Source organism: Nelumbo lutea, chromosome 5 (assembly GCF_056320005.1).
Source record: "Nelumbo lutea isolate HS-2025 chromosome 5, American lotus-T2T, whole genome shotgun sequence".
Taxonomy (NCBI): domain Eukaryota; kingdom Viridiplantae; phylum Streptophyta; class Magnoliopsida; order Proteales; family Nelumbonaceae; genus Nelumbo; species Nelumbo lutea.
This window is the reverse complement of record NC_142688.1, coordinates 42,435,273-42,457,402: the sequence shown is the minus strand read 5'-3', so window position 1 is coordinate 42,457,402 and position 22,130 is coordinate 42,435,273. Positions and strand designations below refer to the sequence as shown.

The 22,130-nt window shown below is 43.5% G+C and overlaps 1 protein-coding gene across 1 annotated transcript; it reads right to left on the bottom strand.

Moving 5' to 3' along the window:
- Positions 1–7,048: 7,048 nt before the first annotated feature.
- LOC148851990 (caffeic acid 3-O-methyltransferase-like) lies at positions 7,049–8,840 on the bottom strand. Its single transcript, XM_088946286.1, has 4 exons — positions 8,353–8,840; positions 7,892–8,202; positions 7,709–7,773; positions 7,049–7,439 (listed from the first exon to the last, which is right to left on the bottom strand). Exons 1-4 carry the CDS (start codon positions 8,775–8,777, stop codon positions 7,143–7,145), a joined length of 1,098 nt encoding a protein of 365 aa, XP_088802412.1. The 5' UTR covers positions 8,778–8,840; the 3' UTR covers positions 7,049–7,142.
- Between the last annotated feature and the right edge of the window lie 13,290 nt (positions 8,841–22,130).

Here is a 22,130-nt window from a genome sequence, read left to right as displayed (position 1 = left end):
GAAGGTATCTTGCACCTTGTATCTTGAATCTTATCTTACTTGAATTTTCTCTCGAGCTAATCTCAAGCACTCAGTGATCTAGTGCGACCTACACTCTTAGCCTTGTTTACACTCTTCACTATTTTCTCCAGCCTTCTAACTTAAGCATCGAAGTATTCCCATCGGGCAAATCCCCCGGGAATCCTTCATCGTTCTTCTTAGGTACAGTCCGTTGCCAGCTAAGAGCCAGTCAGCAACCAACTAGGAGTTCCCAGATTGCGCAACATCATTTGGCGTCGTCTATGGGAAACACTTCAAAAAGCCTTCCTCTAAGCTTCTATAGTTTCCCTTTGAAAACTTAGCATTCATGGTCTCCTCCAGCAACGCTAGACGTGGTGCCAACCAGAACACTTCTGGGGAGCAACCCCAACTCCCCACTGTTTTTAACGGACAGTTCACCGTCCCCCTCTATGTGAACGGGATTCCCAGTTTGAATGTGCCTCTGATAGTGGCACCCGTGAATGCTTCACTCCCTTCCACAGTTGGAGCAACCTTTGTTGAACCTTCGGCTATTCCCCTAGTGACCAACCCAAACCGGTTGGAAGACTTAGTGCAGTGCATGTGAGCCATGCAAGCTCAAATGTAGTAATTCCAGCAGTTCCAACTCTACCAACAACTAGTGTTGCATCAGGTCTCTTAGTACCAGTACCAACAACAGTTTCCTTCCTTGCCTCAGGCCTAGTAGCCGATTCCCCCTTGGCACCCGGCCACGAAGAAGACCAAGCCCTCCCGTCGGAGTGAACGAGAGCCAAGCCTCTTCCCATGGAAGAAAGGAGAGGCCAGCCACCCCCGCCTCGTAGACTATGGGAAGGTCGGGGGCCTCTCAGCCAATCAAGCCTGCATCGCCCCAGCACTTGCAGTTCGAGCTCCCACTCGCAGAGAACTCGTTCGAGGTCCTAGTCACAGGCTACAAGTAGGGCCCTTCGGTTTAGAGCTACCACTAGCAGTCCGAGCCCATTGAGCTCGACAACACTGAAGCATCAAGCACCAATGCTGAGCCAACAAAGCAGCAACGAAGACGCCGGCGAGCTCGCCGAACTGCTACCCGAGTCTCTCTTGAGCTCAAAGGTAAAGAGGAGGTGAGCTTAGGTGAAGTGAAAGCTATCCCTCTCCTCTTAGTTTCTTCCCCACTCTCTCCAGAACTCCTTTCTATCCCCATGCCAAGGGACTTCAAGCTCCCTCCACTGGACGCCTTTCAATCCTAGATGCACCTGGCAAGAGCCAGCAAATCCTGCATGTGTATGGCCTTCTCCACCACCTTCAAAGGGGTAGTCCGCACCTGGTACCAAAACCTCGTGCCCGATTCGGTAAGAAGTTGGGCGCAGTTTGTGCAAGTCTTTACCTCCCACTTTGTCACCAGCAAGAGGTGCCCAAGAACTCTAGAAAGCCTCTTTGGCATAGTTCAAAAGGAAGGGGAGTCCATTCGGAGTTACATCAAGCAGTTCAATGACGCTTATTTGCAGATACCCGATCTAGATCCCACAGTTCGCCTCACTACAGCCAAGCGAGGCATCACCCACAAAGAGTTCAAGTAGCATGTAGTTGTCAATCATCCCAAGACCGTGACCAAGTTCCTCAAGCTCGCAGATCGATTCATAGGGACAGAGGAAGAGATCAACCAGAAGGGCGAGCAGGCCCTTGAGAAAAGAAAGAGGGAACCAGAGCCCCTAGCTCAGGGCGACAACAAGAAGAAGAAGGACAAAGCTTGAGGGGTAAGGCTGGTTCAGCATTTCCAAGCTTCAGCAGCAGAAAGGGACTCTACGCCCCTCAACGCGAAGCGGGCCGAGATCCTCATGGCGATCAAGGATGCTTCGTATGTGAAATGGCCACCTCGGCTGAAGGCCGACCCTAATGTTAGAAATAAAAATTTGTATTGTAGTTTTCATAAAGACCACGGCCATAGTACTGGAAATTGTAAAAACCTCTGCGATGCGATAGAGGAGCTCATTCGTCACGGATATCTGAGAAATTTTATACAAAATAGTAATAGTAATAAAGCAGGTTGGCACGGGGAGTAGAGTAGAGATGCTCCCGAGTCCGGCAGGCAAGCAGAACAAATGTAGAAGCAGCCCCCTGAAGAGAGACAAGTTCGGGGGACCATCCATGTGATAGTTGGAGGTTTGATTGTGGCGGGCTGCACCTCAGCTACAGCTCGCATATCAGCTCGCGAGGCCGCCACGGAAGAACAAAACCCCCCAAAGTGGCCAAGGATGGAAGACCCCACCTTCTTCACTGAAGACGATGCACATGGGGTCCACTACCCCCATGATGATGTGCTCGTCATAAAGGTGAAGATCAACGACTTCGAAGTCAGGCGTGTCCTCGTCGACTCAGGCATCTCAGTGGACATCCTCTTCAAAGCAGCCTTCGACCAACTTCAGCTCCAAGAGAGCGACCTGAAGCCCATGAACACTCCACTTACTACTTGGCCATGAAGTTCCCCACCGACTTTGGAATTGGGATAGCGCGAGGTGACCAGCTCGAGTCTCACAAATGCTATGACACCGCCCTTAAAGGAAAAGCCAAGGTGGCCGATGACCTCGAGCTGGAGTGACATATGGAGCAGAGCGAGGAGCAGGCTGTGCCCACAAAAGAGACTGTCTCCATCCCAGCCTTGATGGAGGACCCAACCCGAACACTTCAGATTGATGCTTCCATTGAGGAGCCTCTGTGATCTAAACTGGTATGCTTTCTACTTGAAAATTTAGATGTTTTTGCATGGTCAGCGGCGGAAATGCCCGACATAGACCCTAGCATTATAACTCATAAGCTTAATACTAATCCTGTAGTTAGGCATGTTAGACAAAAGAAACGCTACCTAGCCCCAGAGCGATGGAGGGCAGTTGACGAGGAGGTCAGGAAGCTCCTTGTAGTCGATTTTATCAGGGAAGTCCATTACCCGAGATAGGTGGCCAACCCCGTTCTGGTGAAAAAGGCTAACGGTAAATGGCGCATGTGCGTCGACTACAGTGACCTGAACCGAGCCTGCCCAAAGGACTGCTTCCCACTTCCAAGGATCGACCGTCTAGTGGATGCGACCTCGGGGCATGAGTTTCTGAGCTTTCTAGATGCTTACTCGGGCTACAACTAGATCAGGATGGACCCGACAGATGAAGAAAAGACTGCCTTCATAACCGAGCTTGGCCTATACTGCTACACGGTCATGCCCTTTGGGCTAAAACATGACGGGGCAACCTTTCAAAGACTTATAAACAAATTGTTTGAGCCATTGATTGGCCAAAAAGTAGAGTGTTATGTAGACGACATGGTCGTCAAAACCTAGTTTTCATGTGACTTAATACAAAGACTTGCATTTAATTTTTGAAATTCTGCATAGATTTAATATGAAGTTTAACCTGAAAAAGTGTCTTTGGTGTCAACTCGGGTAAATTCCTGGGATACATTGTTAACCAGCACGGCATTGAAGCCAATCTGGATAAAGTAAAGGCCATCTTAGACATGAGACCACCCCGAAAAATGAAGGAGGTTCAGAGGCTGAATGGCCGAATAGCCGCTCTGAGCCGCTTCATGTCCAAGTCAGCAGACCTTGCCTACCTTTCTTTAAGGCAATTAAAAGCAAAGGGTTTGAATGGACCCCAGATTGTTAGCTCGTGTTTGACGAGCTCAAAAAGTACCTCGCTAGCATACCAATCTTAACCCAGCCCAAAGAGGGCGATGTTTTAGAGTTGTACCTCTCGACAAGTGATGAAGAGGTCAGCTCGATACTAATAAAAGAGGTAGATCGGGTCCAACGACCTATCTACTATGTTAGTAAGGAGTTGTAGGGAGCAGAGACAAGTTATCTAGAGATAGAAAAGTTGGCCTACGCACTAGTTATTGCAGCCCGAAAGCTCCGGCCGTACTTCCAAGCTCATACTGTTATCGTCCTCACCAACAAACCTTTGAGGCAAGTTCTACTCAAGCCCGAGGTCTTTGGTTGATTGACGAAGTGGGCCATTGAGCTCAGCGAGTACGACCTCCAATACAAGTCGCGAACTGCTATTAAGGCCCAAGCCTTAGCAGACTTCATCGCGGAGTGCACTTTCAGCTTCAAAGTCCTTAGGCCGGTTGAGCACGAGGCCCCCAGTTTGGGCGATCTCAGAGCTCCCAAGCTGGTTGAGTCCGAGCACTGTGAGGTAGCAACTAGTGCGGCATCTCTCCTAGTTAGGCCAAGCACGAACATGGTGGAGAGGATGTCAAGGTTGAGGGGAAGACAGTACTCGTAAAACAGAGAAATAGTCCCAACTACGTTTTGGATGGAGTTGGGGTGAAGCTAGTCAATCATGACGTTGAAATGATTCAAAGCCTCCACTATCAGAGGATGCAGAGGAAGACGTAGGCTAGCCACAAACTGTTCCTGAAAAATCACTATCTTGTTGGGACCATGCTCCCAGGGAAAGTTACCAGAAGGGAGACTGTAGATGAGGTTCCGGGAAGGTTAAAATGAAGAACTAAAGACCTAAGTCTCTCCATCGACATGGAGGAGGGACCAAAGCGGTCGGGCTCCCTGCCCCAAGAAGTGGAAGCCATCTCACCGGAGGCCTCCCAAGCCTCCAGGGCCTGCCCCCAAGATCCCCCTGAGCTCGAGGGAGTGTCATCCTAGTTACCGTCTCGGGAATAGACGTGGTACGGATATCCAAACATATTGACAATATGATAAGACTCGCCAGAAAAGAAGAGACGGTGTTAACGAGAGAAGAGCTCAGGCAGCTAGATGGATACGCGACCTCAGAATCCGAAGACAAGGCAAGTTAGCATAAAAGAAAATGAGGCCTGGGGCCCTCCTATTTATAGCCATTGTGCCCTCAAACCAACAACTCGGATTGAGACAGATCTGACGATTCATAGTCAAGCTGACCGCACATCTTCTAAAACCGAAATGTGACTAGCTGCACATCTCCCATGATTGAGGTAATGACGGTTGCACGACTTCCGGAGTTAAGAGCCGCTTTGGTGCATTTCTCGACATTCAAAAGGTCAGAAATCCCTTGACTTCTGCATGCACATTTAATGTGAGTAGTCAATCAAGTTTGAACTTCGATCAAATCCACCCGTCACACTTCATGAACTCCTCACGCTAAGGTAGCACCCTTAGCTCGAGGAGTGGGGGCAATTGATGGAAGGTGATTTGACCCGACCCCTTGAGACAATGACACGTGGACACCACTCAGCACGAGTAACAGCTCAGCACCACAGCCTGACTGCGACTAAGTAACGAGCCCGCAGGACAGCTCGCTACGTCATAGTTCGCTATAGGGGGAGCTCGCTATAGCGCGAGCTCAAGGACCCCCGATGTAGTAAAAGGGAATACTCCAAGACAAGTCTATCCCAGCTCACGAGCTAGGGTAACCAGCTCGCTTCAATACTTAGGCAGAAAAACTGCCCCAAAGGCAACATTAAGAGGAATCATCTCGAAGTACCCCTAGGAGATCGCTACAAGGTAGCTTGCGACTGAGAGACGCGATGTTTTCAGGAAGCTTCTATCTGACAAGACTGTACCCATCAGACTATGCAATGTCTCCTGGTTGACGATGCAGTCCCTGCCAATTCGACAGACTGCACCCACATCCCTCGACGGATGGTGGCATGCATGTCCTCCCGGGACGTGTCACTCATCCGATTGGGTAGTACCCTACAATGGTTACCTGCACAGCCTTGGCAGATAACGAATACAACAGAGGCCCAGTGGTGGTTACGTAGAGTAGTAGCACGATAATGCTGAAGAAGAGATCAAGAATCCCATTGGAATTCGACGCAGAGGTGGCGAATCATCTCTCTGCATCTCTCTGCGATCATGTCAAATGATAGTACAGCTCACGGCTCTGGCTGCAGAGTGAGATGGTGTACTGGATCTCCGATGCGGATTCGAAGGTCCAAGTATCAGAAGATGTGGTGTCTGATGTGTGAGTGCACCGAGACGATGTGGTAAAATAGGTATTTTAAAAAGATGATCATCTCTTTTACTTGTTCCGTTTTGGTCATTGTGGAATACTAAAAGATGCTAGGTCATGGAGACAGCATCATCAATGCCCAAAGAACACAAGGTCAGGAGGGTGAGGCTGGATTGCAAGGTTAGAGAGAAAACCACAAGACCAAATACTATGTGAGGCCGAGGTCCGAGGTTTGAGGAGCTACAAGGCAGAGATGTTAGAACCATCATATGAGGAGCCATAGAGGTACCTATTCAAAAAGATTAATGAGATAGTGAGGTTGCAAATCCCATAGGGCTACAAGGTCATAAATCTCACAAGGCTGCATGGCATTCATCCTACAAGGCTTTGAAGTCGTGGATCCTATAGGGTTGAAAATGACAAACTCAACCTCCTTATGAGGGAAAACACAACAAATAATACTATTGTCAACCCATTTTAGGGTCATTTAGTAAGACACCCCTTATATTTTAACCGATCAAGTCTGATCCAGTCCAATGTGAGTCCATTATAAATAAATCAGGTCCAATCCAATCTAATGAATATTTTGGTCCAATCTGGTCCAGTCCAATGTGAGTCCATTATATATAAATCAGGTCCAATCCAATCTAATGAATATTTTGGATCATTTTGGACTGGTCCAATTAATGTCTGGGCCATTTAATAACCTGTTCAAATTTGTTTTAATTATCCAAATTTGCTCAATTTACACTTATATTCTTATCTTTTATCAATGGATCAGATATTGGCTCAATCCAACCCAATCTAATATAAATTCATTATGGATGGACCATGTCCAACCCATTCCAATAAATACTTTGGACCATTAAATCTTGACTGATCTAATTCATATATGTTATTGGTCTATCCAATCCATCCAAATTGATTTTGGTTTGGATGGGTCCAATCCAAAACTGGTCCATTGACGCCCCTAATCATGGGGACTCAGGAGATAGCAGGAAATAGGAACTTTAGACTTGCTTTAGGAACGAGAGAATATATGTCCAGTGTTTTTGGAATTTGGGAAAGATTATACCAGATTGAAGCATGTGTTATTGGAAAATAAAATATGCACACCATAAAGATCAAACTGCATTTCATTCTTATTCGGATGCATAATTTAAAAAAGTCACAAACAAGTTCGAAGGTAAAAAAGAAAAAAAAAGGAACTAATTATTTGTGGAACTCCATAACCCAAGTATGGTAAGCATTGCAAACAATTTCACAACCAGCAAAGCCCGAGTCTATTGCCAAGGCCTCAAACTCATTTTGTGTCCTCTCTTTCCCTCCAGGGCAACAAGTTAGTACGACTAAATCATATGTGAAGGCGATATTAGAGCGGTAACTAGCTTCTGGAGCCATTGGAAGAATTGATTCAACAATGATCACTTTTCCTAACTTTGGTAGGGCTTTCCAACAGTTTCTCAAAATCTTTAAGCAGTCTTCATCATTCCAGTCATGAAGTATCCACTACAAAAATCACAAAAATTAAAATATATATATATATATATATATATATATATTTGGAGACATTAAATCACAAAAGAACATATCCAGTCTATGTTTTATCACTTCCTTGATTTAAGGACTAATAGACATTATGACTTTCTTGATTTGTAAACTTTATTTGCTTTAAATGACTTGATACTACAAAGAGATTCATGGTGAATGTAATTCTCTTCTAGATATCGTGGGACATATCCATTCTACCCCTCTCAAGAACTAAAAGAAGAACTAACCTTCATAAAAATGGTTTCTCCTTTGGGGACATATTCAAACATATCTCCTCCAACATGTTTCACACCTGTCCCATGGTTACAAATACTTTTTGAGTTTCTGTTAGCTGTTAGAAATTAAAGGAAGTAGAAAAGCTGGGTTTTTTCTACTAATAATTATCAAGCCAAGCCAAATAAAATTCTTACCAGGGTAGGATGGTGCTGCTTCTATCACATGAAGCAAATCAAAATTGATACCTTTGATTTGAGGATACCTAGATGTAATCATTTTTAGTGTGGTTCCATTCCCACCTCCCACGTCAACCACCTCTTTAAGACCTCCAAATCCCTTGTATGTGTCAAGAATCTTCTTCAAGACTATTGTGGTGTGACCTGACATTCCTTTATTAAAGAATTCGTTATACCTTGAATCTTTCTCACAGTACTGAAATAAGGTCATTCCATGTACCTTATGGAAAGGAATTCCACCTTCCAATATAACATCTCTCAGCTGGTACCTGCAAGCAGCGATAAAGTTCAGATAGAATGTAGTGTTTTTTTTTTTTTTTTCTCCTGGAAATACAGAATGCATGTCACATAAGGAGTGATGGTGGTGGTGGAATATTTTGCCCAAATCTGAGATCATAGCTCGGCAAGTAAGATCATACCAGCTATCAATGAGCGACTTGTCCTGATGCAGTAGAAGCAGGGGTCGAAGAGACACTCCGTCCTGGCTGTTGGTGAAAAATTTGCAGACAGGAGCCAAGCCATAACGCCTTTCCACTTGGTCATTGTCCCGTTTGACGAGAGAGCATTTAAGAACAGAGTAGCTCGTCAGTAGAGACAAGAGACGGTCGAGCATGGATGCTGCATCTGGGTTTTCAGTGTGAAGGTGCAAGGCAATCTCTGAAGCCGAGAGGCACGCATCAGGGCCAGCTCTAGATATGATCTCGAACACATCTAGTTCTGTAGTGACTTTCAAGGCCATAGGAAGCACTGAAGCACTTGCCAATTGCATGGCCGCCAATATACAGTTTTCTTCTTCTTTCTCTTCATTTGGGGTTTCAAAGTGATTACTGAGGATTAAAGCCATACTCACTGTATAGTAGAACTAGAAAGAAAGCTACACAGTTAGAATAAAGATAATCCCTCTCTCACGGCTCACAATCTCACTGTTTATGAAATATATAGAGGCTCGTCCATGATGCTAATGACATGTGATGTGAATTATTGATATGATTTGTAGTTTGATGGCAACCAGGTATGCTTCTACTTATACTTTTGGTTTTTTTTTTTCTTTCTTAGCAACGAAAATATCTTCTTCTTTTTTTCTTTGATTAACAGAATTTCACTACACAAGTAAAAAAACAATAAAGCAAATACAAAAAACACCAAAAAAATGAAATTACTCTAATAGCTTAAGCTTTTATGTTGAATGATTATGTAGCAAGGTATCAAGCATAGATCTTACCTTTTCACTTCCTTTGACCTTCATTAAAATGAGCATGCTGAATCAACGTAATAATATAGGCAGGATGGAACTCAAAATTATTTTAATAAGACTGAAATCTTGATAAGATCAATTGCCGATTGGAATCAATCCCCGACCAAGTTGCTAGCAATTAGGTAAGGTTTTTAAATCTCATTTCAATCAATTTGCCCAGTGGGGTTTGGTCTCTTCAGATGAGTGGTTAGACGCATGCCCTTTGTCCTATTTCATAAATTGTTGATTAATTTTTTTTCTGTTCCTAAGGTTGTGTTTGGTTGCAAAATAAATTTGTATTGATGCAAAGTTATAGCAGTGCAAATGATTTGGGTGAAAATTTTGATTTATTTTTGTGCCAAATTTTACCTTATTTTCTTTGATTGTAGTTCAAATAAAATAAATAAGATGTGAAACAGAATAAAGTAAAGCGCAAAACAAAATTAAATCAAAATATGCATTAACCTTATTTGCACTCCTATGAATTTTTATACTAATGCAAACAATTTTGTGTTGCAACCAAAAGCAGCCTAAAGCTCAGTTTGAAAAGAGTAGACACAAATATACATGTAGGGTACAAAATCTTGTATTTTGTATGTATTTACACTACACAATTGTATTTGTACTCTTTTCAAACTGAGCCAAAGTAGTTAGTAGTACTGGTAAGTAATTTCTTTTTTTGGGGTTTCTCGTCTTTGCTCTGTTGTTTTTTTGCTTGTGGAGTGAAATTTTTTTAACCAAAGAAGAAAAAAAGAAGATATTTTCGTTGGTAACAAAGAAAAAAATAAACAAAAGTTTAGGTAAAAGCCTACCTAATGGCCGGTAGTGGTTGTCATCAAACTACATTTCTCATCACGCATTCATATGTCATTAGCATCATGGACGAGCCTCTATATATTTCAGAAATTATGAGATTGTGAGCCGTGAGAGAGAGATTATCTTTACTCTAACTGTGCAGCTTTCTTTCAAGTTCTGGTCTATAGTGAGTATGGCTTTTAATGTTACTCAATCCGAAGTGGTGTATGAACTAAGGAGAACAACCAGGTAGTCCTTGTTGATAGGGTGAGGCCGAGCTACAAAGATGAGATTGCGCTTTAAGACCTGTGACCAAGAAAGAAGTCAGAGGCCCAAGGAATTATCTCTAAGTAATCTCACGCTCAAGTCAGTAAGAAGTGGTAGGTGATCGGGCCGAGCTATGAGGATGTTGGTCCAACCTAAGTAGCAGTACTGGTCCCAGAAGTAGGATCCCTTACCTCGAGCATGGAGTACTTTTTTATGCCCAAAGATCCATATCCTGGCTGGAGGTACTCGGGATAGAGTCCCATTCCCTAGTGGAGTCATCTTTCCTTACTCCTCCTTATCTATAATTGTGCTCATCCGCATGACGTGTAATTGACATGGATGAAAGGATAAAACGGGGGCCACAATAATAGTATAGCTAGGCCAACATGGCCAAGCTAGGATGATGTGGCAGGGCGATAGCTAGGCGGCCATGTGTCTCGTAGGACCAGTTCAGCCATGACCCGTACACCACTCCCCTAGTTCTGAAGTTGAGGAATTAAGTAGTCCAATTCATTCTTCGATTGAAGAACTTCAAGTTGATGTCTAGATGAGCTTCTGGCCCTTTTGGTGTTCCTAGGTGAAGGTCACAATCTTGAGAACCACGCAATATAGGGAATGGTCGAGGAATCTTCCCATTGTCGGCTGCAGAATTCTAAAAGCTATGACTTTGGAATCCGAACCACTCCTTGAAATGTTGCACAGTTGTGTAGCTTGGCAGAGGGCCAAAGTGTCAAACTAAGCTTCCGAGTTCGTCCTATTGGGGCCGAGGAACAACTCTGGTTCCAAGTGGAACTCGAGCTTTCGTGTCGTGGTGATGCTCGGCCAAGGTGCACCAAGATTTGGAGTTGGATCCATATTTCGGAATTGGGGTTTGTGTCATGCTCGGCTTTAACGTGTCGTTCTTCCAAAATCAGGGCTTAGCTCGATCGTATGCTGAGGAAAGGCCTTTTGCTGAAGGTTGGAGTCCGAGCTCTGGAATTGAAGTTGTGATGTTCAGCCATAGGGCACCGAGCTGCGAAGACAAGTTCCTTCGGGGTTGTCGAGCTATAAAGCAAAAGTCATCATGATTCGTCCATGCCATATCAGTCATTGCCGAGGAGTCTTTCGCTCGTCGACTGTAGAACTTAAATGAGAACTGAAGTTTCGATTCCCAAACCACTACCCCAGTTCTACTGTTGAGGAGGAGAGTCATTGGCCAGACTATTCCATGGCCTTGTAGCCTTAAGCAGACTATCTGAGGACTTGAGGGGCCTAGCCGAAGGTCTGCGTCAAAGGCTGGACCGGTACTACGGGTCTCCGTGTCAAAGGTTGGACTAGTATTGTAGTTGAACTGGTGCAATTAATCGGCATAACTACTGCCTAAGAAGGATGCCACATCAGTTTTTGAGGCTTTTCGTCGTACGTTATTGGTCCATCGATTGGTCTTCCAAGGCATTGTTAAAGGTGCTTCATTTGCATCATTGATCTCTTCTTGGTCCATACCCCCGATGGTTATAAAAGGGAAGACAACGGATAGCTCGGCAACTAACACGGCAGATAGCTTGGTGGCCTTCGCTCCTCAGCTCTTGTGAATTGCCTGGTATGTCCTTTTCATCTCATCAGTCCTCTTCCTCTTCTAGGTCCTTCAGTAGTTCCAGTTCCAGCTCTTCACATGGTTCAAACTACGAGCCTTAGCTAAGAGATGTTGTGGCTGCCAAAGTTGAGGAGGCTAAGGCTGGTCCCTTCGAAATGGATACAAAACTTCCTCTACGGGCAGGTCGTCGGTTTGGCACCACGCCCTGCATCTTGGCACCTGGGGATATGGCTCGGATCTGAGCTACATATGCTATTCCCACGGAATACCAAATGAGGTGTCACTTCTCGGGGAGATGGCCATTGATGCTCAGCCCGGTGAACTATGCGTTTATGAGCACAGTTTGGAGGTTGGGTTGTGGTTTCTATTGAGCAAAGGGTTCGTCGAGGTGCTAAACTGATACAAGGTGTTGTCAGTGCAGTTGATGCCAAACTCTTTCATGTTCCTGCTCGGACTTATGTCCTACTGTGTCGTCTGTGATGTCGATATGGCCCTGGGGATGGTGAACTTTATGCTCCAGCTGAAACACCACCAGCAGGGGTACTATTACTTCTCCACTCGATGGAACATTTGGTCATTAGTTGGGCCCCTTCCTCCATGAAGCACTGGAAAGAGTCGTTCTTCTTCATGTGCATTCCCAAGGGTCACCCTTTTCCTGCCAAGTTGCGGGAGCTGAGGACAACTCTGCTGTAGCCCTAATGGTCAGCGCTCACTTGGGAGGAGAGGTTGGCCCTCAACATGATTCAAGAAATCGACGTTATCGCATACACATCCTCGAAAACGTTGATGCTCATTGGGCTGAGGAGAGGGTGGCTAGTCTGTTTCCTTTACTATTCATTCATCGAGTTAAATTTATCTTATCTTCCTTTTACTTACATCGGGTATCTTGTGTTGTAGGTACAAGTATGGTTAGCGAGGAATAGATTGTTCACCGAATGAAGGCACTTCGACAAAGATAGGAGCAAGCCAGTGTGCAACCGAAAGCTTGCCCCAAGATAGGAGAATGGCCACATTCCGCGAACAGGGGGCTCTTCGGCAATAGAGAGTCCAGCAATAGGAGGTTGAGGAGGACAACATTGTTGTGATCAACCCTAAAGGGGTTCGTCGTCCCATAGGCGCATTAGTAACTAAGGCAGGCAGTAGCTCGGGTCTGCACAAGCCGAGGTGGTCGGCTTGTTTGGATGACAATGTGGAGATGCCTAGGGTTCCCGAGCAGTTATTGCAGGGAATCATGACAATGTCAATAGCTTGGGAACCAATCGAGGTCGGCAACGGAGCACTAAAGTGTGCGCTACTATGGTCTATGGCCTAGGTAGGTCTCCTCTTCTTATTCCTTGTGTTTCATTCTCTTTCTTGGTATACTTATCATGTACATCTACAAAATGCTTGTGCGGCGATCGTGCTAGTTGGTCATCTTAGAGACCTCCAATCAACGTAGGAATGGTAACACTTTGAGTATCTATGGTAGAAGGCCCAGTTGGCCAAGCTATTGGCTGCTAGGGAGAGATTGGCCGCTCTTGAGAGGGAGGTTGCCAAGATAAAGGTATAGTTGGCCAAGTAGGCCAGCCTTGTCCAGGAGCTGAGGTGAGAGATCGCCAAGCTTAAGGCAGAGAAAGAGAGGTTGAGGCAAGAGGCTACTAAGGAGGCAATCAACCAGTACAAGGTGTTAGAGGAGATGCAACTGCAGATGGACGAATACACCAAAGCTTACCTTGCGGCTGGGATCAACCTCTTTTGTCGAATGATTGTTCGCCGCCATCCGGAGTCGGCCCATGAGTCATAGGGCCAGGGTGCTTTCCATCCGGATTATTCGCAAGGATCCACCAAGGGAGCTGATGTTGAGGTCAAAACCATTAATGGTGTTGCTAACTCTACTGCCGAGGATTGAGCGACTTCTTTCTCTCTCTTTTTCTATTGTTTTGTTTTTTTGGGGGGGGGCTTGGTACGCCAAGCCTTAAGTGATGTAATGAACAATTTTGAGTTAAATATTTAGTGTTTCTTCTGTCTACCCATATGTTGCTATCCTAATGCCATTTTCTTTTCCCAGTCAAGGCAAATCTGGCCAGGCTATTATGTGTATTGGGCTGGGCTATGGCTCAGCATCTTATTATACAGTATTCTGTTGGCCTTATTGCACCATTTTCTGTTGGCTGGGTAGGTTGTGCCTTGGGTGACCTCTTTGTACTCCTATGATTTTAGTCGTGGTTGAGGCATAGGAAACCAGGCAATAACTCAGCATCCCTAGTCTTGTGCCGACTGAGATGTAGTTAGCCAAGGCATAGCTAGATGGGTTATGCCTTGGCATCCCTAGTCTTGTCGTGATCGAGGTGTAGTTGGTCGAGGCATAGCCAGCTGAGTTATGCCTCAGCATCCCCGCTCTTGTGCTGACCAAGGTGTAGTTACCCGAGATCTTTCATTTTCCGAGTTCTCAACCATGGGACACTCAGTTTCCGATCTCATGAGCCTTTGGGGCCCTTCTAGGGCTAGCCATTTCCCAACTAGCTTGGTTATTAAGCTGGCGGATGTGCGGAGTTCCTCGACCGCCCTCAGGCCTTGGTGGGCGGGGGCGCTATTCCTCCATGTCTAGGCTTAGTCGTTGTCAACTGAGTCGGGTAGCTTAGTCAGTGATACACTACTGAGCTAGGCGTAATGGGCTCAGCTGTTCAGGGATCGGTGGAGTTAACTCGTTTGGCAGTGCTGCTCAGCTTGTGTATGTACAGTGTGTGTGGTGGGCGTGTGCGCACCTTGGGGTCAGAGCTGTAGCTTAAAAGGAAGGAAACTTTTATTACTTGCAAGTTTACTGGTAGTACATCTTGAGATTTCCCGAGTTCCAACTCCTTAATATTAGTCACCCATCTAGGTCTTCGAGCCTATAGGTGCTTGGGCCCAAGACCTTGGTGACTCTATATGGCCCTTCCCAATTCAGTTTGAGCTTTCCTTCTCTGGGCGCGGGTACTATGACTTTGTAGAGGATGAGGTTGCCATCCTCTGCTATTGTGCTACTATCTTGACATATGCTCGGACCCGGGCTTCCTCAATCATGTCTAACTTTGCGAGAAGGTCCTCGTCATTCTGGTCTCCATCGAAGAGCTCTGTCTAGAGGGTTGGAGAACCAATCTCTACGGAAACCATAGCCTCGGGCCCGTAGGTCAGGCTAAAGAGGGTGTCACCGGTGGCTGCCCCGCGGAGTAGTCATGTATGACCAAAGTATGCTCGATAGTTCCTAAGCCCACCTCCCCTTGGCCTGGTCTAGCCGAGTCTTCAGGCCATGCAACAAGGTTTGGTTGGTCAACTCAGTCTACCCTTTGCTCTGGGGTCAGTGTACAGTCGTGGTCTGATGGTCGATCTTCAGGTCGAAGCAGAGGGCTTCAAACTTTCGATTAGTGAACTATGTCCCATTATCTGTGATGAGGATGTGTGGAATACTAAATTAGTAGACAATACTTTTCTAGAAAAGTTTCAGGCATTATGCACAGTAATGCGTGCTAGAGCTTCAACTTCTACTCATTTGGCAAAGTAATCCACCGCCACTAGGAGGAACTTCTTTTGAGCAATCACAATGGGAAAGGAGCCGATGATGTTCATCCCCCATTGCACAAACAGCTATGGGCTAGTGATTCGCTTCAGGGGGACTACAGGCTTGTGGTGGAGATTGGAGTGTCGCTAGTAATTGTCGCATCTCCAAACCAATTGGGCCACATCCTGTTTCATAGTCGGCAAAAAATAACCTTGCTAGAGTGCCTTGTGTGCTAGCGTGTGTGCACCAAGATGGTCTCCGCAAATTCCTTTGTGGATTTCCTTGAGGATGTAGTCTACCTCAGATAGGGAGAGGCATTCCAGGTAGGGGAGAGTATGTGACCGGCGGTAGAGTTGACCCTATATAAGGCAATACCGGGCTGATTTGTGTTGGAGTATCTTTGCTTCTATCCAATCTTCTGGAAGTGTGCCTTTACGAAGGTACTGTGTTATAGGGTCCATCCAGGATGGGTCGTGCTGTACCGGGAGGACGAGGAGAGTTGTCTACATGATGCTCGGCTAGGCTAGGGTGTCCAACCGTCCTGATTTGCTAAGGTTGGTTCTTAGGGAGCTGGCCAACTTGGATAGTGCATCGGCTCTTATGTTCTCAGGTCGAGGAATCTACTGGATGTTGAAGTGCTCAAGTCGGTGCATGAGCTCCTGCACCTCCTGTAGGTAACTTACCATCGTGGACCTTATCATCTCAAATTGTCTATGGATCTGGTTGACTACCAAATGAGAGTCATTGAAGGCTTCTATTCTTTGAGCTCCCAGGTCTAGGTAGAGGCATAGCCCAGCGATCAAAACCTCATACTCAGCCTCATTGTTGGATGCTTTAAGCTCGAATCTGAGGTCACGCTCTAACACTTTGTCATCTGGGCCAAGGAGAATAAGATTGGATCTATTGCATTGGTGATTGGATGAGTCGTCCATGTGTAGGGTCCATATAAAGAACGGCGGGGCAGGATACTTGGTGGTGAACATGCATTCGACAATGAAGTTAGGTAGGAACTGAACTTTGATCGCAGGCCAGGGTGCATACTCGATGTCAAACTCACTGAACTCCATGCTCCATAATTAAGCGGCCATATGCTTCTAGTCTTTGGAGGACTTACCTAAGCAGTTGTTGGTGAGCATTCAAATAGTGTGGGCCTGAAAGTATGGTCTGAGCTTTCTGGACGAGGTGACCAAAGCCAAAGCTATTTTCTCCAAGTTAGAGTACCGAGTTTCTGCGCCACCAAGGACTCCATTGGTATAGTAAATCGGCTTCTATATCCGGTCTTCCTCTTTGACTAGTACTAAGTTGACGACCTCATCCCCGGCTGAGAGGTAAAGCAATAGCTCATCCCCTGGGCTCGGCTTGGTGGAGAGACCGGTCCACAGATTTGATCGTTTGAGGGCTTTGGAGAATGGCAGACACCGGTCCACAGATTTGGACATGAACCTACTAAAGGCAAATATTCTACCTGTGAGCCATTGTACATCTCTGTGGGTTCAAGGTGATTGCATGTTGAGGATGGCCTGTATTTTCTTTGGGTTTTCCTCAATGCCCCTTTGTGTCACCCTGAACCCTAGGAAATTACCCGAGCCGACCTTAAAAGCACATTTGGTCAGATTCAGCTTCATCTTGTACTTCCTGAGGGTATTGAAGACTTCTGTAGGTCATAAGGTGTTGCTCGACCTTCCTACTCCTTTCTAAATTTAAAATTGGATCTAAGTAAAAATGCATGGATTGACACGGTTTATTTCTAGACACAAGGCTCCAACAAGCTAGGTAACTGGTCTTTAAATTTCCACCCACGAAACAAATGGGCTTCTCTGGTGAATGACTAGTTTGGGCATTTGGTTAGACTATTAAGACCAAGACCCCAACGACCTACCACCTAGGACCCTTCCTAATAGGGCATAGGATGCTAAACCTAATGCAAATGGTGCGTGTAGAGTGTAAGTGAGCAGATAAGCAATAATAGACATAAAGAAGTAAAAAACTATCTAATTATTAGAAAATAAGTAGCTATTACTAAAACAAAAGGAAATAGCACATAACCATGCATATATACAATAAAAGGCAATCAAGCCAAATAAACCCCATGTGGGCCCCACCCATGGTCCGAGAACTCCCTAGTGGAATCGCTAGTCTGTTAATGTCGGGAAAATGACTCACTTGGGCTAGAATTAGAGTTTCCACCCATCAAATTAGGAAATGAAGGTGATGGGACCTCCGAGAATAGTATCAAAATCATTTTGATTCATTTGTTTCACTAAAATTAGTGTGATTTAGAAAAAAATCCAAAATCAATAAATAAATAATTATAAATGCGTTTAAATATAAATACACATGGAAACAACTTTATGCAGATTTACATCCAATGTCTTTCCCACAATTCCAAAATGGTCGGCCCTCTTTGTATATCAATTTCAGATATGCTAGCATGTGCAATTTGTAGTATCTATTTAGAGCAACTGCACTACCCATTAATGTGGTCCCTAATTAGATTTTTATCATCTAACACAATCCATCATGTGAAAGCTTATACACAATCCATCATGTGAAAACTTATTGGGCTTGAAGCATGAAGCATGAACAAGGGCAGTCTTATGCCTTATACTGAAATTTAATTATAATGGGGTGACAAAGATTGAACATTAGACCACTTACAAATAGGCTTTGATACCTTGGTAGATAACCATTCAACATAAAAGCTTAAGCTATTAGATAAGAGAATAAAAAACAAAAACAAAACAGTAAACAAGAAAATGAGCACACACATAGGAATTTTAAAATGGGGGCATTACAATCACACTAATAAACTATGGCTGATACAATCTTGTTCACACACACCACTATTCTATGTAAATGATATTCATAAATAAATAGAATAGGACAATTATTTAGCTTCCAAAACATCAATCATTAAAAATACTGTGAGCGTTGGGAAAATGACTACTTGGGCTAGATTTGGGGTCATCATCCATCAAATTAGGAAATGGAGGTGATGAAACATCCGAGAATAGTATCAAAATCATTTTAGTTCAATAGTGACTCTAGTAGCTTGAGGCACCAACTAAACCAATCTGGGTCAGACTCGGATGTGAGAGGGAAAGGGTTAGGCACCGCTCTCCTGCGTTCAAAGGTCGGGCCCACATGGTGTCCCAAATAAGCACTATTACAAATATAGAATCAAATAAGCACATGGTTTTAATTCACAGGATCCATCTGAGTAGAGAGTGTAACACTAGACCTTGCAGCCAAGGGAGAGGTCATTCCATGTCGAGTAGTGTTTGATCATTATGGACTAAGAGATTAAGTGTAAGAGACTATTAAGGGCTGATTACCTAATGAGATTTATTTTACTTAAGTCCATTATCCTTGGGTTCCCATAGGATGGCTAGATTCATGGATCATTTAAGTGTAAATGTTGGGCCCATATTGAGCCCATAGTGATGTGCTTAGGGGTTCACTATGTTTAGTAGTGAATTCGGCCAACCCTTTTTACAGAGGATAAGTTAAAGAAATATGGATTTATGTGAAGTCATTATGGGGTCCCATGCCATACAAATCAGACCTAAATTGACCATGCAATACCCTTGGGTCATGAGCCTTATAAATGATGGGCTTCAGGCCCATAATTAATATGATTAATTTAGCTGCCATATGATAGCTTAATTTGTCGTGTGACAACGGGCAAATCTGGGTATGGAGCACCTAATTTTGTAAGAAGATAAGACGTTATCTCTAATTAGAGTCCAGATCTGATTTAAATCTTGATTATCTCCTAATTAGATTAGTAGATAGCTCCTTGAGAGATTATAAAAGATGAGGGGTGAACCATTTCAAGACAACTCCACATTTTTGCAATTTCTAGTTCACTTTGCACCCTTTTGTCTCTTAGTTTTTCCTAGTTCGACATCAACTTTTTGAGACTGATTGGGTCATGAGCCTTATAAATGATGGGCTTAAGGCCCATAATTAATATGATTAATTTAGCTGCCATATGATAGCTTAATTTGTCATGTGACAACGGGCAAATCTGGGTATGGAGCACCTAATCTTATAAGAAGATAAGGCGTTATCTCTAATTAGAGTCCAGATCTGATTTAAATCTGGATTATCTCCTAATTAGATTAGTAGATAGCTCCTTAAGAGATTATAAAAGATGAGGGGTGAACCATTTCAAGACAACTCCACATTTTTGCAATTTCTAGTTCACTTTGCACCCTTTTGTCTCTTAGTTTTTCCTAGTTTGACATCAACTTTTTGAGACTGATTTAGATTAGTTCTCCTCCAACTTTCAATAAAAAATCAGGGGATATCAGGCCCATCATCCTCAGTATGGTCCAAGCATTTGGGTCTCAGTTTCATAGAAAACTGTGTTGTTGAACTGGCTTTAGGAATAACATTGCACATTCTTTAGTGGAGCCTGGTTTTAGGACTGATTTAGGCGTGAACTTCAATCATAGGGTTTGCATTTTTTGTATTCGTATCAGATATACATCTCTTTGATTAGTTTCAAATCTGGTCTGATTTAGTGTAAGACCGATCCTAAAAAATACAGTTTTTCAAAGCATAGGGGTTTTGATTCATAGAAGAATTAGGAAAATTTTGAAATTTCGATCATTCATCAAGCAATGTTCGGCCACTCATAGAATGGATTGTAACACTTCCAACATTGTCAACCCATTTTAGGGTTATTGACCCCCCCCCAATAGTTTAATTGATGTGTTTAGTGAGACCTGCCATTTAGTTTGCCTCTATTACTAAGACATTCATTATAGGTTTAGTTTGTAGTTGTATTAGTTATTAATGATTCTTTTTAGATGAAAGAGTAAAATGACATTTTTGACACCAATGCCCATCAAATTGTGATCAACTTCACACATCTTTTATGATACCAGTTGATTGGACATAAATTTTTCTGATACCATGGTCCAAATGTTTATAAGCAAATTATCAAAACCTGCCAAGCATTAAGGCATGCACTGCACCAAACACATTGCTGACTATATTCATCTAGCTATACAGTTGAAACATCGGTTATATAAAGTATAAGAGATATTCCCAATGTATGACTGGATGAATATGACTAACAAAACAATCATACATTGTAATCAGCAGATCCGAACTCCTTCCTAAGCTGTATGGAGTCATTCAAGCAAAGATTTGGCCATGGATATTGAATATGGATAGGCCTTAGAGAACAATGTATTCAATAGGCCCACACCATTAACAAATAATCTCATTGACACATTATAGGTAAATACCATGGTTTTCAAAACTGGACTGGACTGGAAAAACCGGGAACTGGTCAAGTGACTGGTTCTGTTTTCCCCAAAAATTGGATTTTTCCCCCAAAATTGTTGATTTTGGTCAGTGAACCACTGAACCGGGTGGTTAATCATTCGAACCATTCAAACAGTTTTGACCATTTTTTATTTTATTTTTTTGAATTTTTTTTATTTTTATCAAAACAGGTCGAACATTCAATTCGAATAGTCGAACCATTTGACCTGATAACTGGACCCCTGACCAATTCGGTCACCGGGTCGGTTTTAAAAACGATGGTAAATACGATGTATTGAAAAGCCATCAAGTTGAATTTTTCTTATCAATTTCTAGAAATGAAAGATTATACTATAAATGATAAAAAGTACAGAGCAGCGCTGGAAAGTGGAAACTATTTCCACAATCATCTTGCTGCAGACAAAATAGGGCCCATGGTAAGAGATGCTAAAAATCAAACATTGCAAAAAATTGAATCGATCGAAATTGAATCGAAAATTTGATTAATCGAATCGGTCAGTTTGGTTTCGATTAACTGATTCGACCGATATACATGTTTTTCTATATATTTTCTATAAATTTATATATATTATATTATAAATTAATAAATACATATTATATATAAAAATATATATTTATAATTTTTTATTATATGTTTATATATATTTTTATAATAAATATTATAAAATAAAAAAAAAACTAAAAAACCGACAAACTGAACCGTTGATTAATTGAACTAATCAACCAGTTAATTGACTAATTTCAATTCGGTTCCAATTACCAATTTTCCGAAAACCAATACTACCGGTTCAATTCACAAAAAAAGCCCACAGTTCGACTACCCACACCGTGAACACTCGTAAGTGTGGGACACGTCCAGTGGGGAGCCCATCCGACCTTGTATAAAATGTCTGGATCTGGATTAGCCTCGTCTTCACCCATGTCAACTTTAACCTCAATAGTCAAAACATGGTGGACTGCTCCTTTTTTGTGGGCTGAAATTTGCACCATGAACATATGAATGAATAAAAAATGGATTGTCCTTTTAAATAAAAAACATATTTTCAATGTTATATGTAATGTTTAAATTACATGACGAAAAATTATATATTGTCCAAGAGAGATTTAAAAAACCGGGCTCTAGCACCCGAGAACCACTAGAATTCAGTTAGAAGAAAATAACAGAAGAGCTGCCGGCCTCAAGGGTCCACCTCCTCCACCTCGTCGTCATCCTTCGGAGAGTCAGGCTCCTCCTCCTCCGCCTGGTCCACCGTCTCAGGATCCAGGCCCTTCATTGTTATGCTGTCAAGGTTGAGCCTAGAGAACTTCTTTCGGACCAACCAGCAACAAAGCTTGAATTTGGAGCAGTAGGAGCTCAAGTCGTACTCCATTTGGAGGTCGTGATACTCCTGGAAGTCCTTGAAGTCCCAGACTGCTTTAGCCTGCTCGGCCACCACCATGGTGTCGAAGTTCCGAGTTCGGTCCTGAAGCGTAGACTCCAAGTCTCGATCCTGCTAGAGAAGAAGCTCCC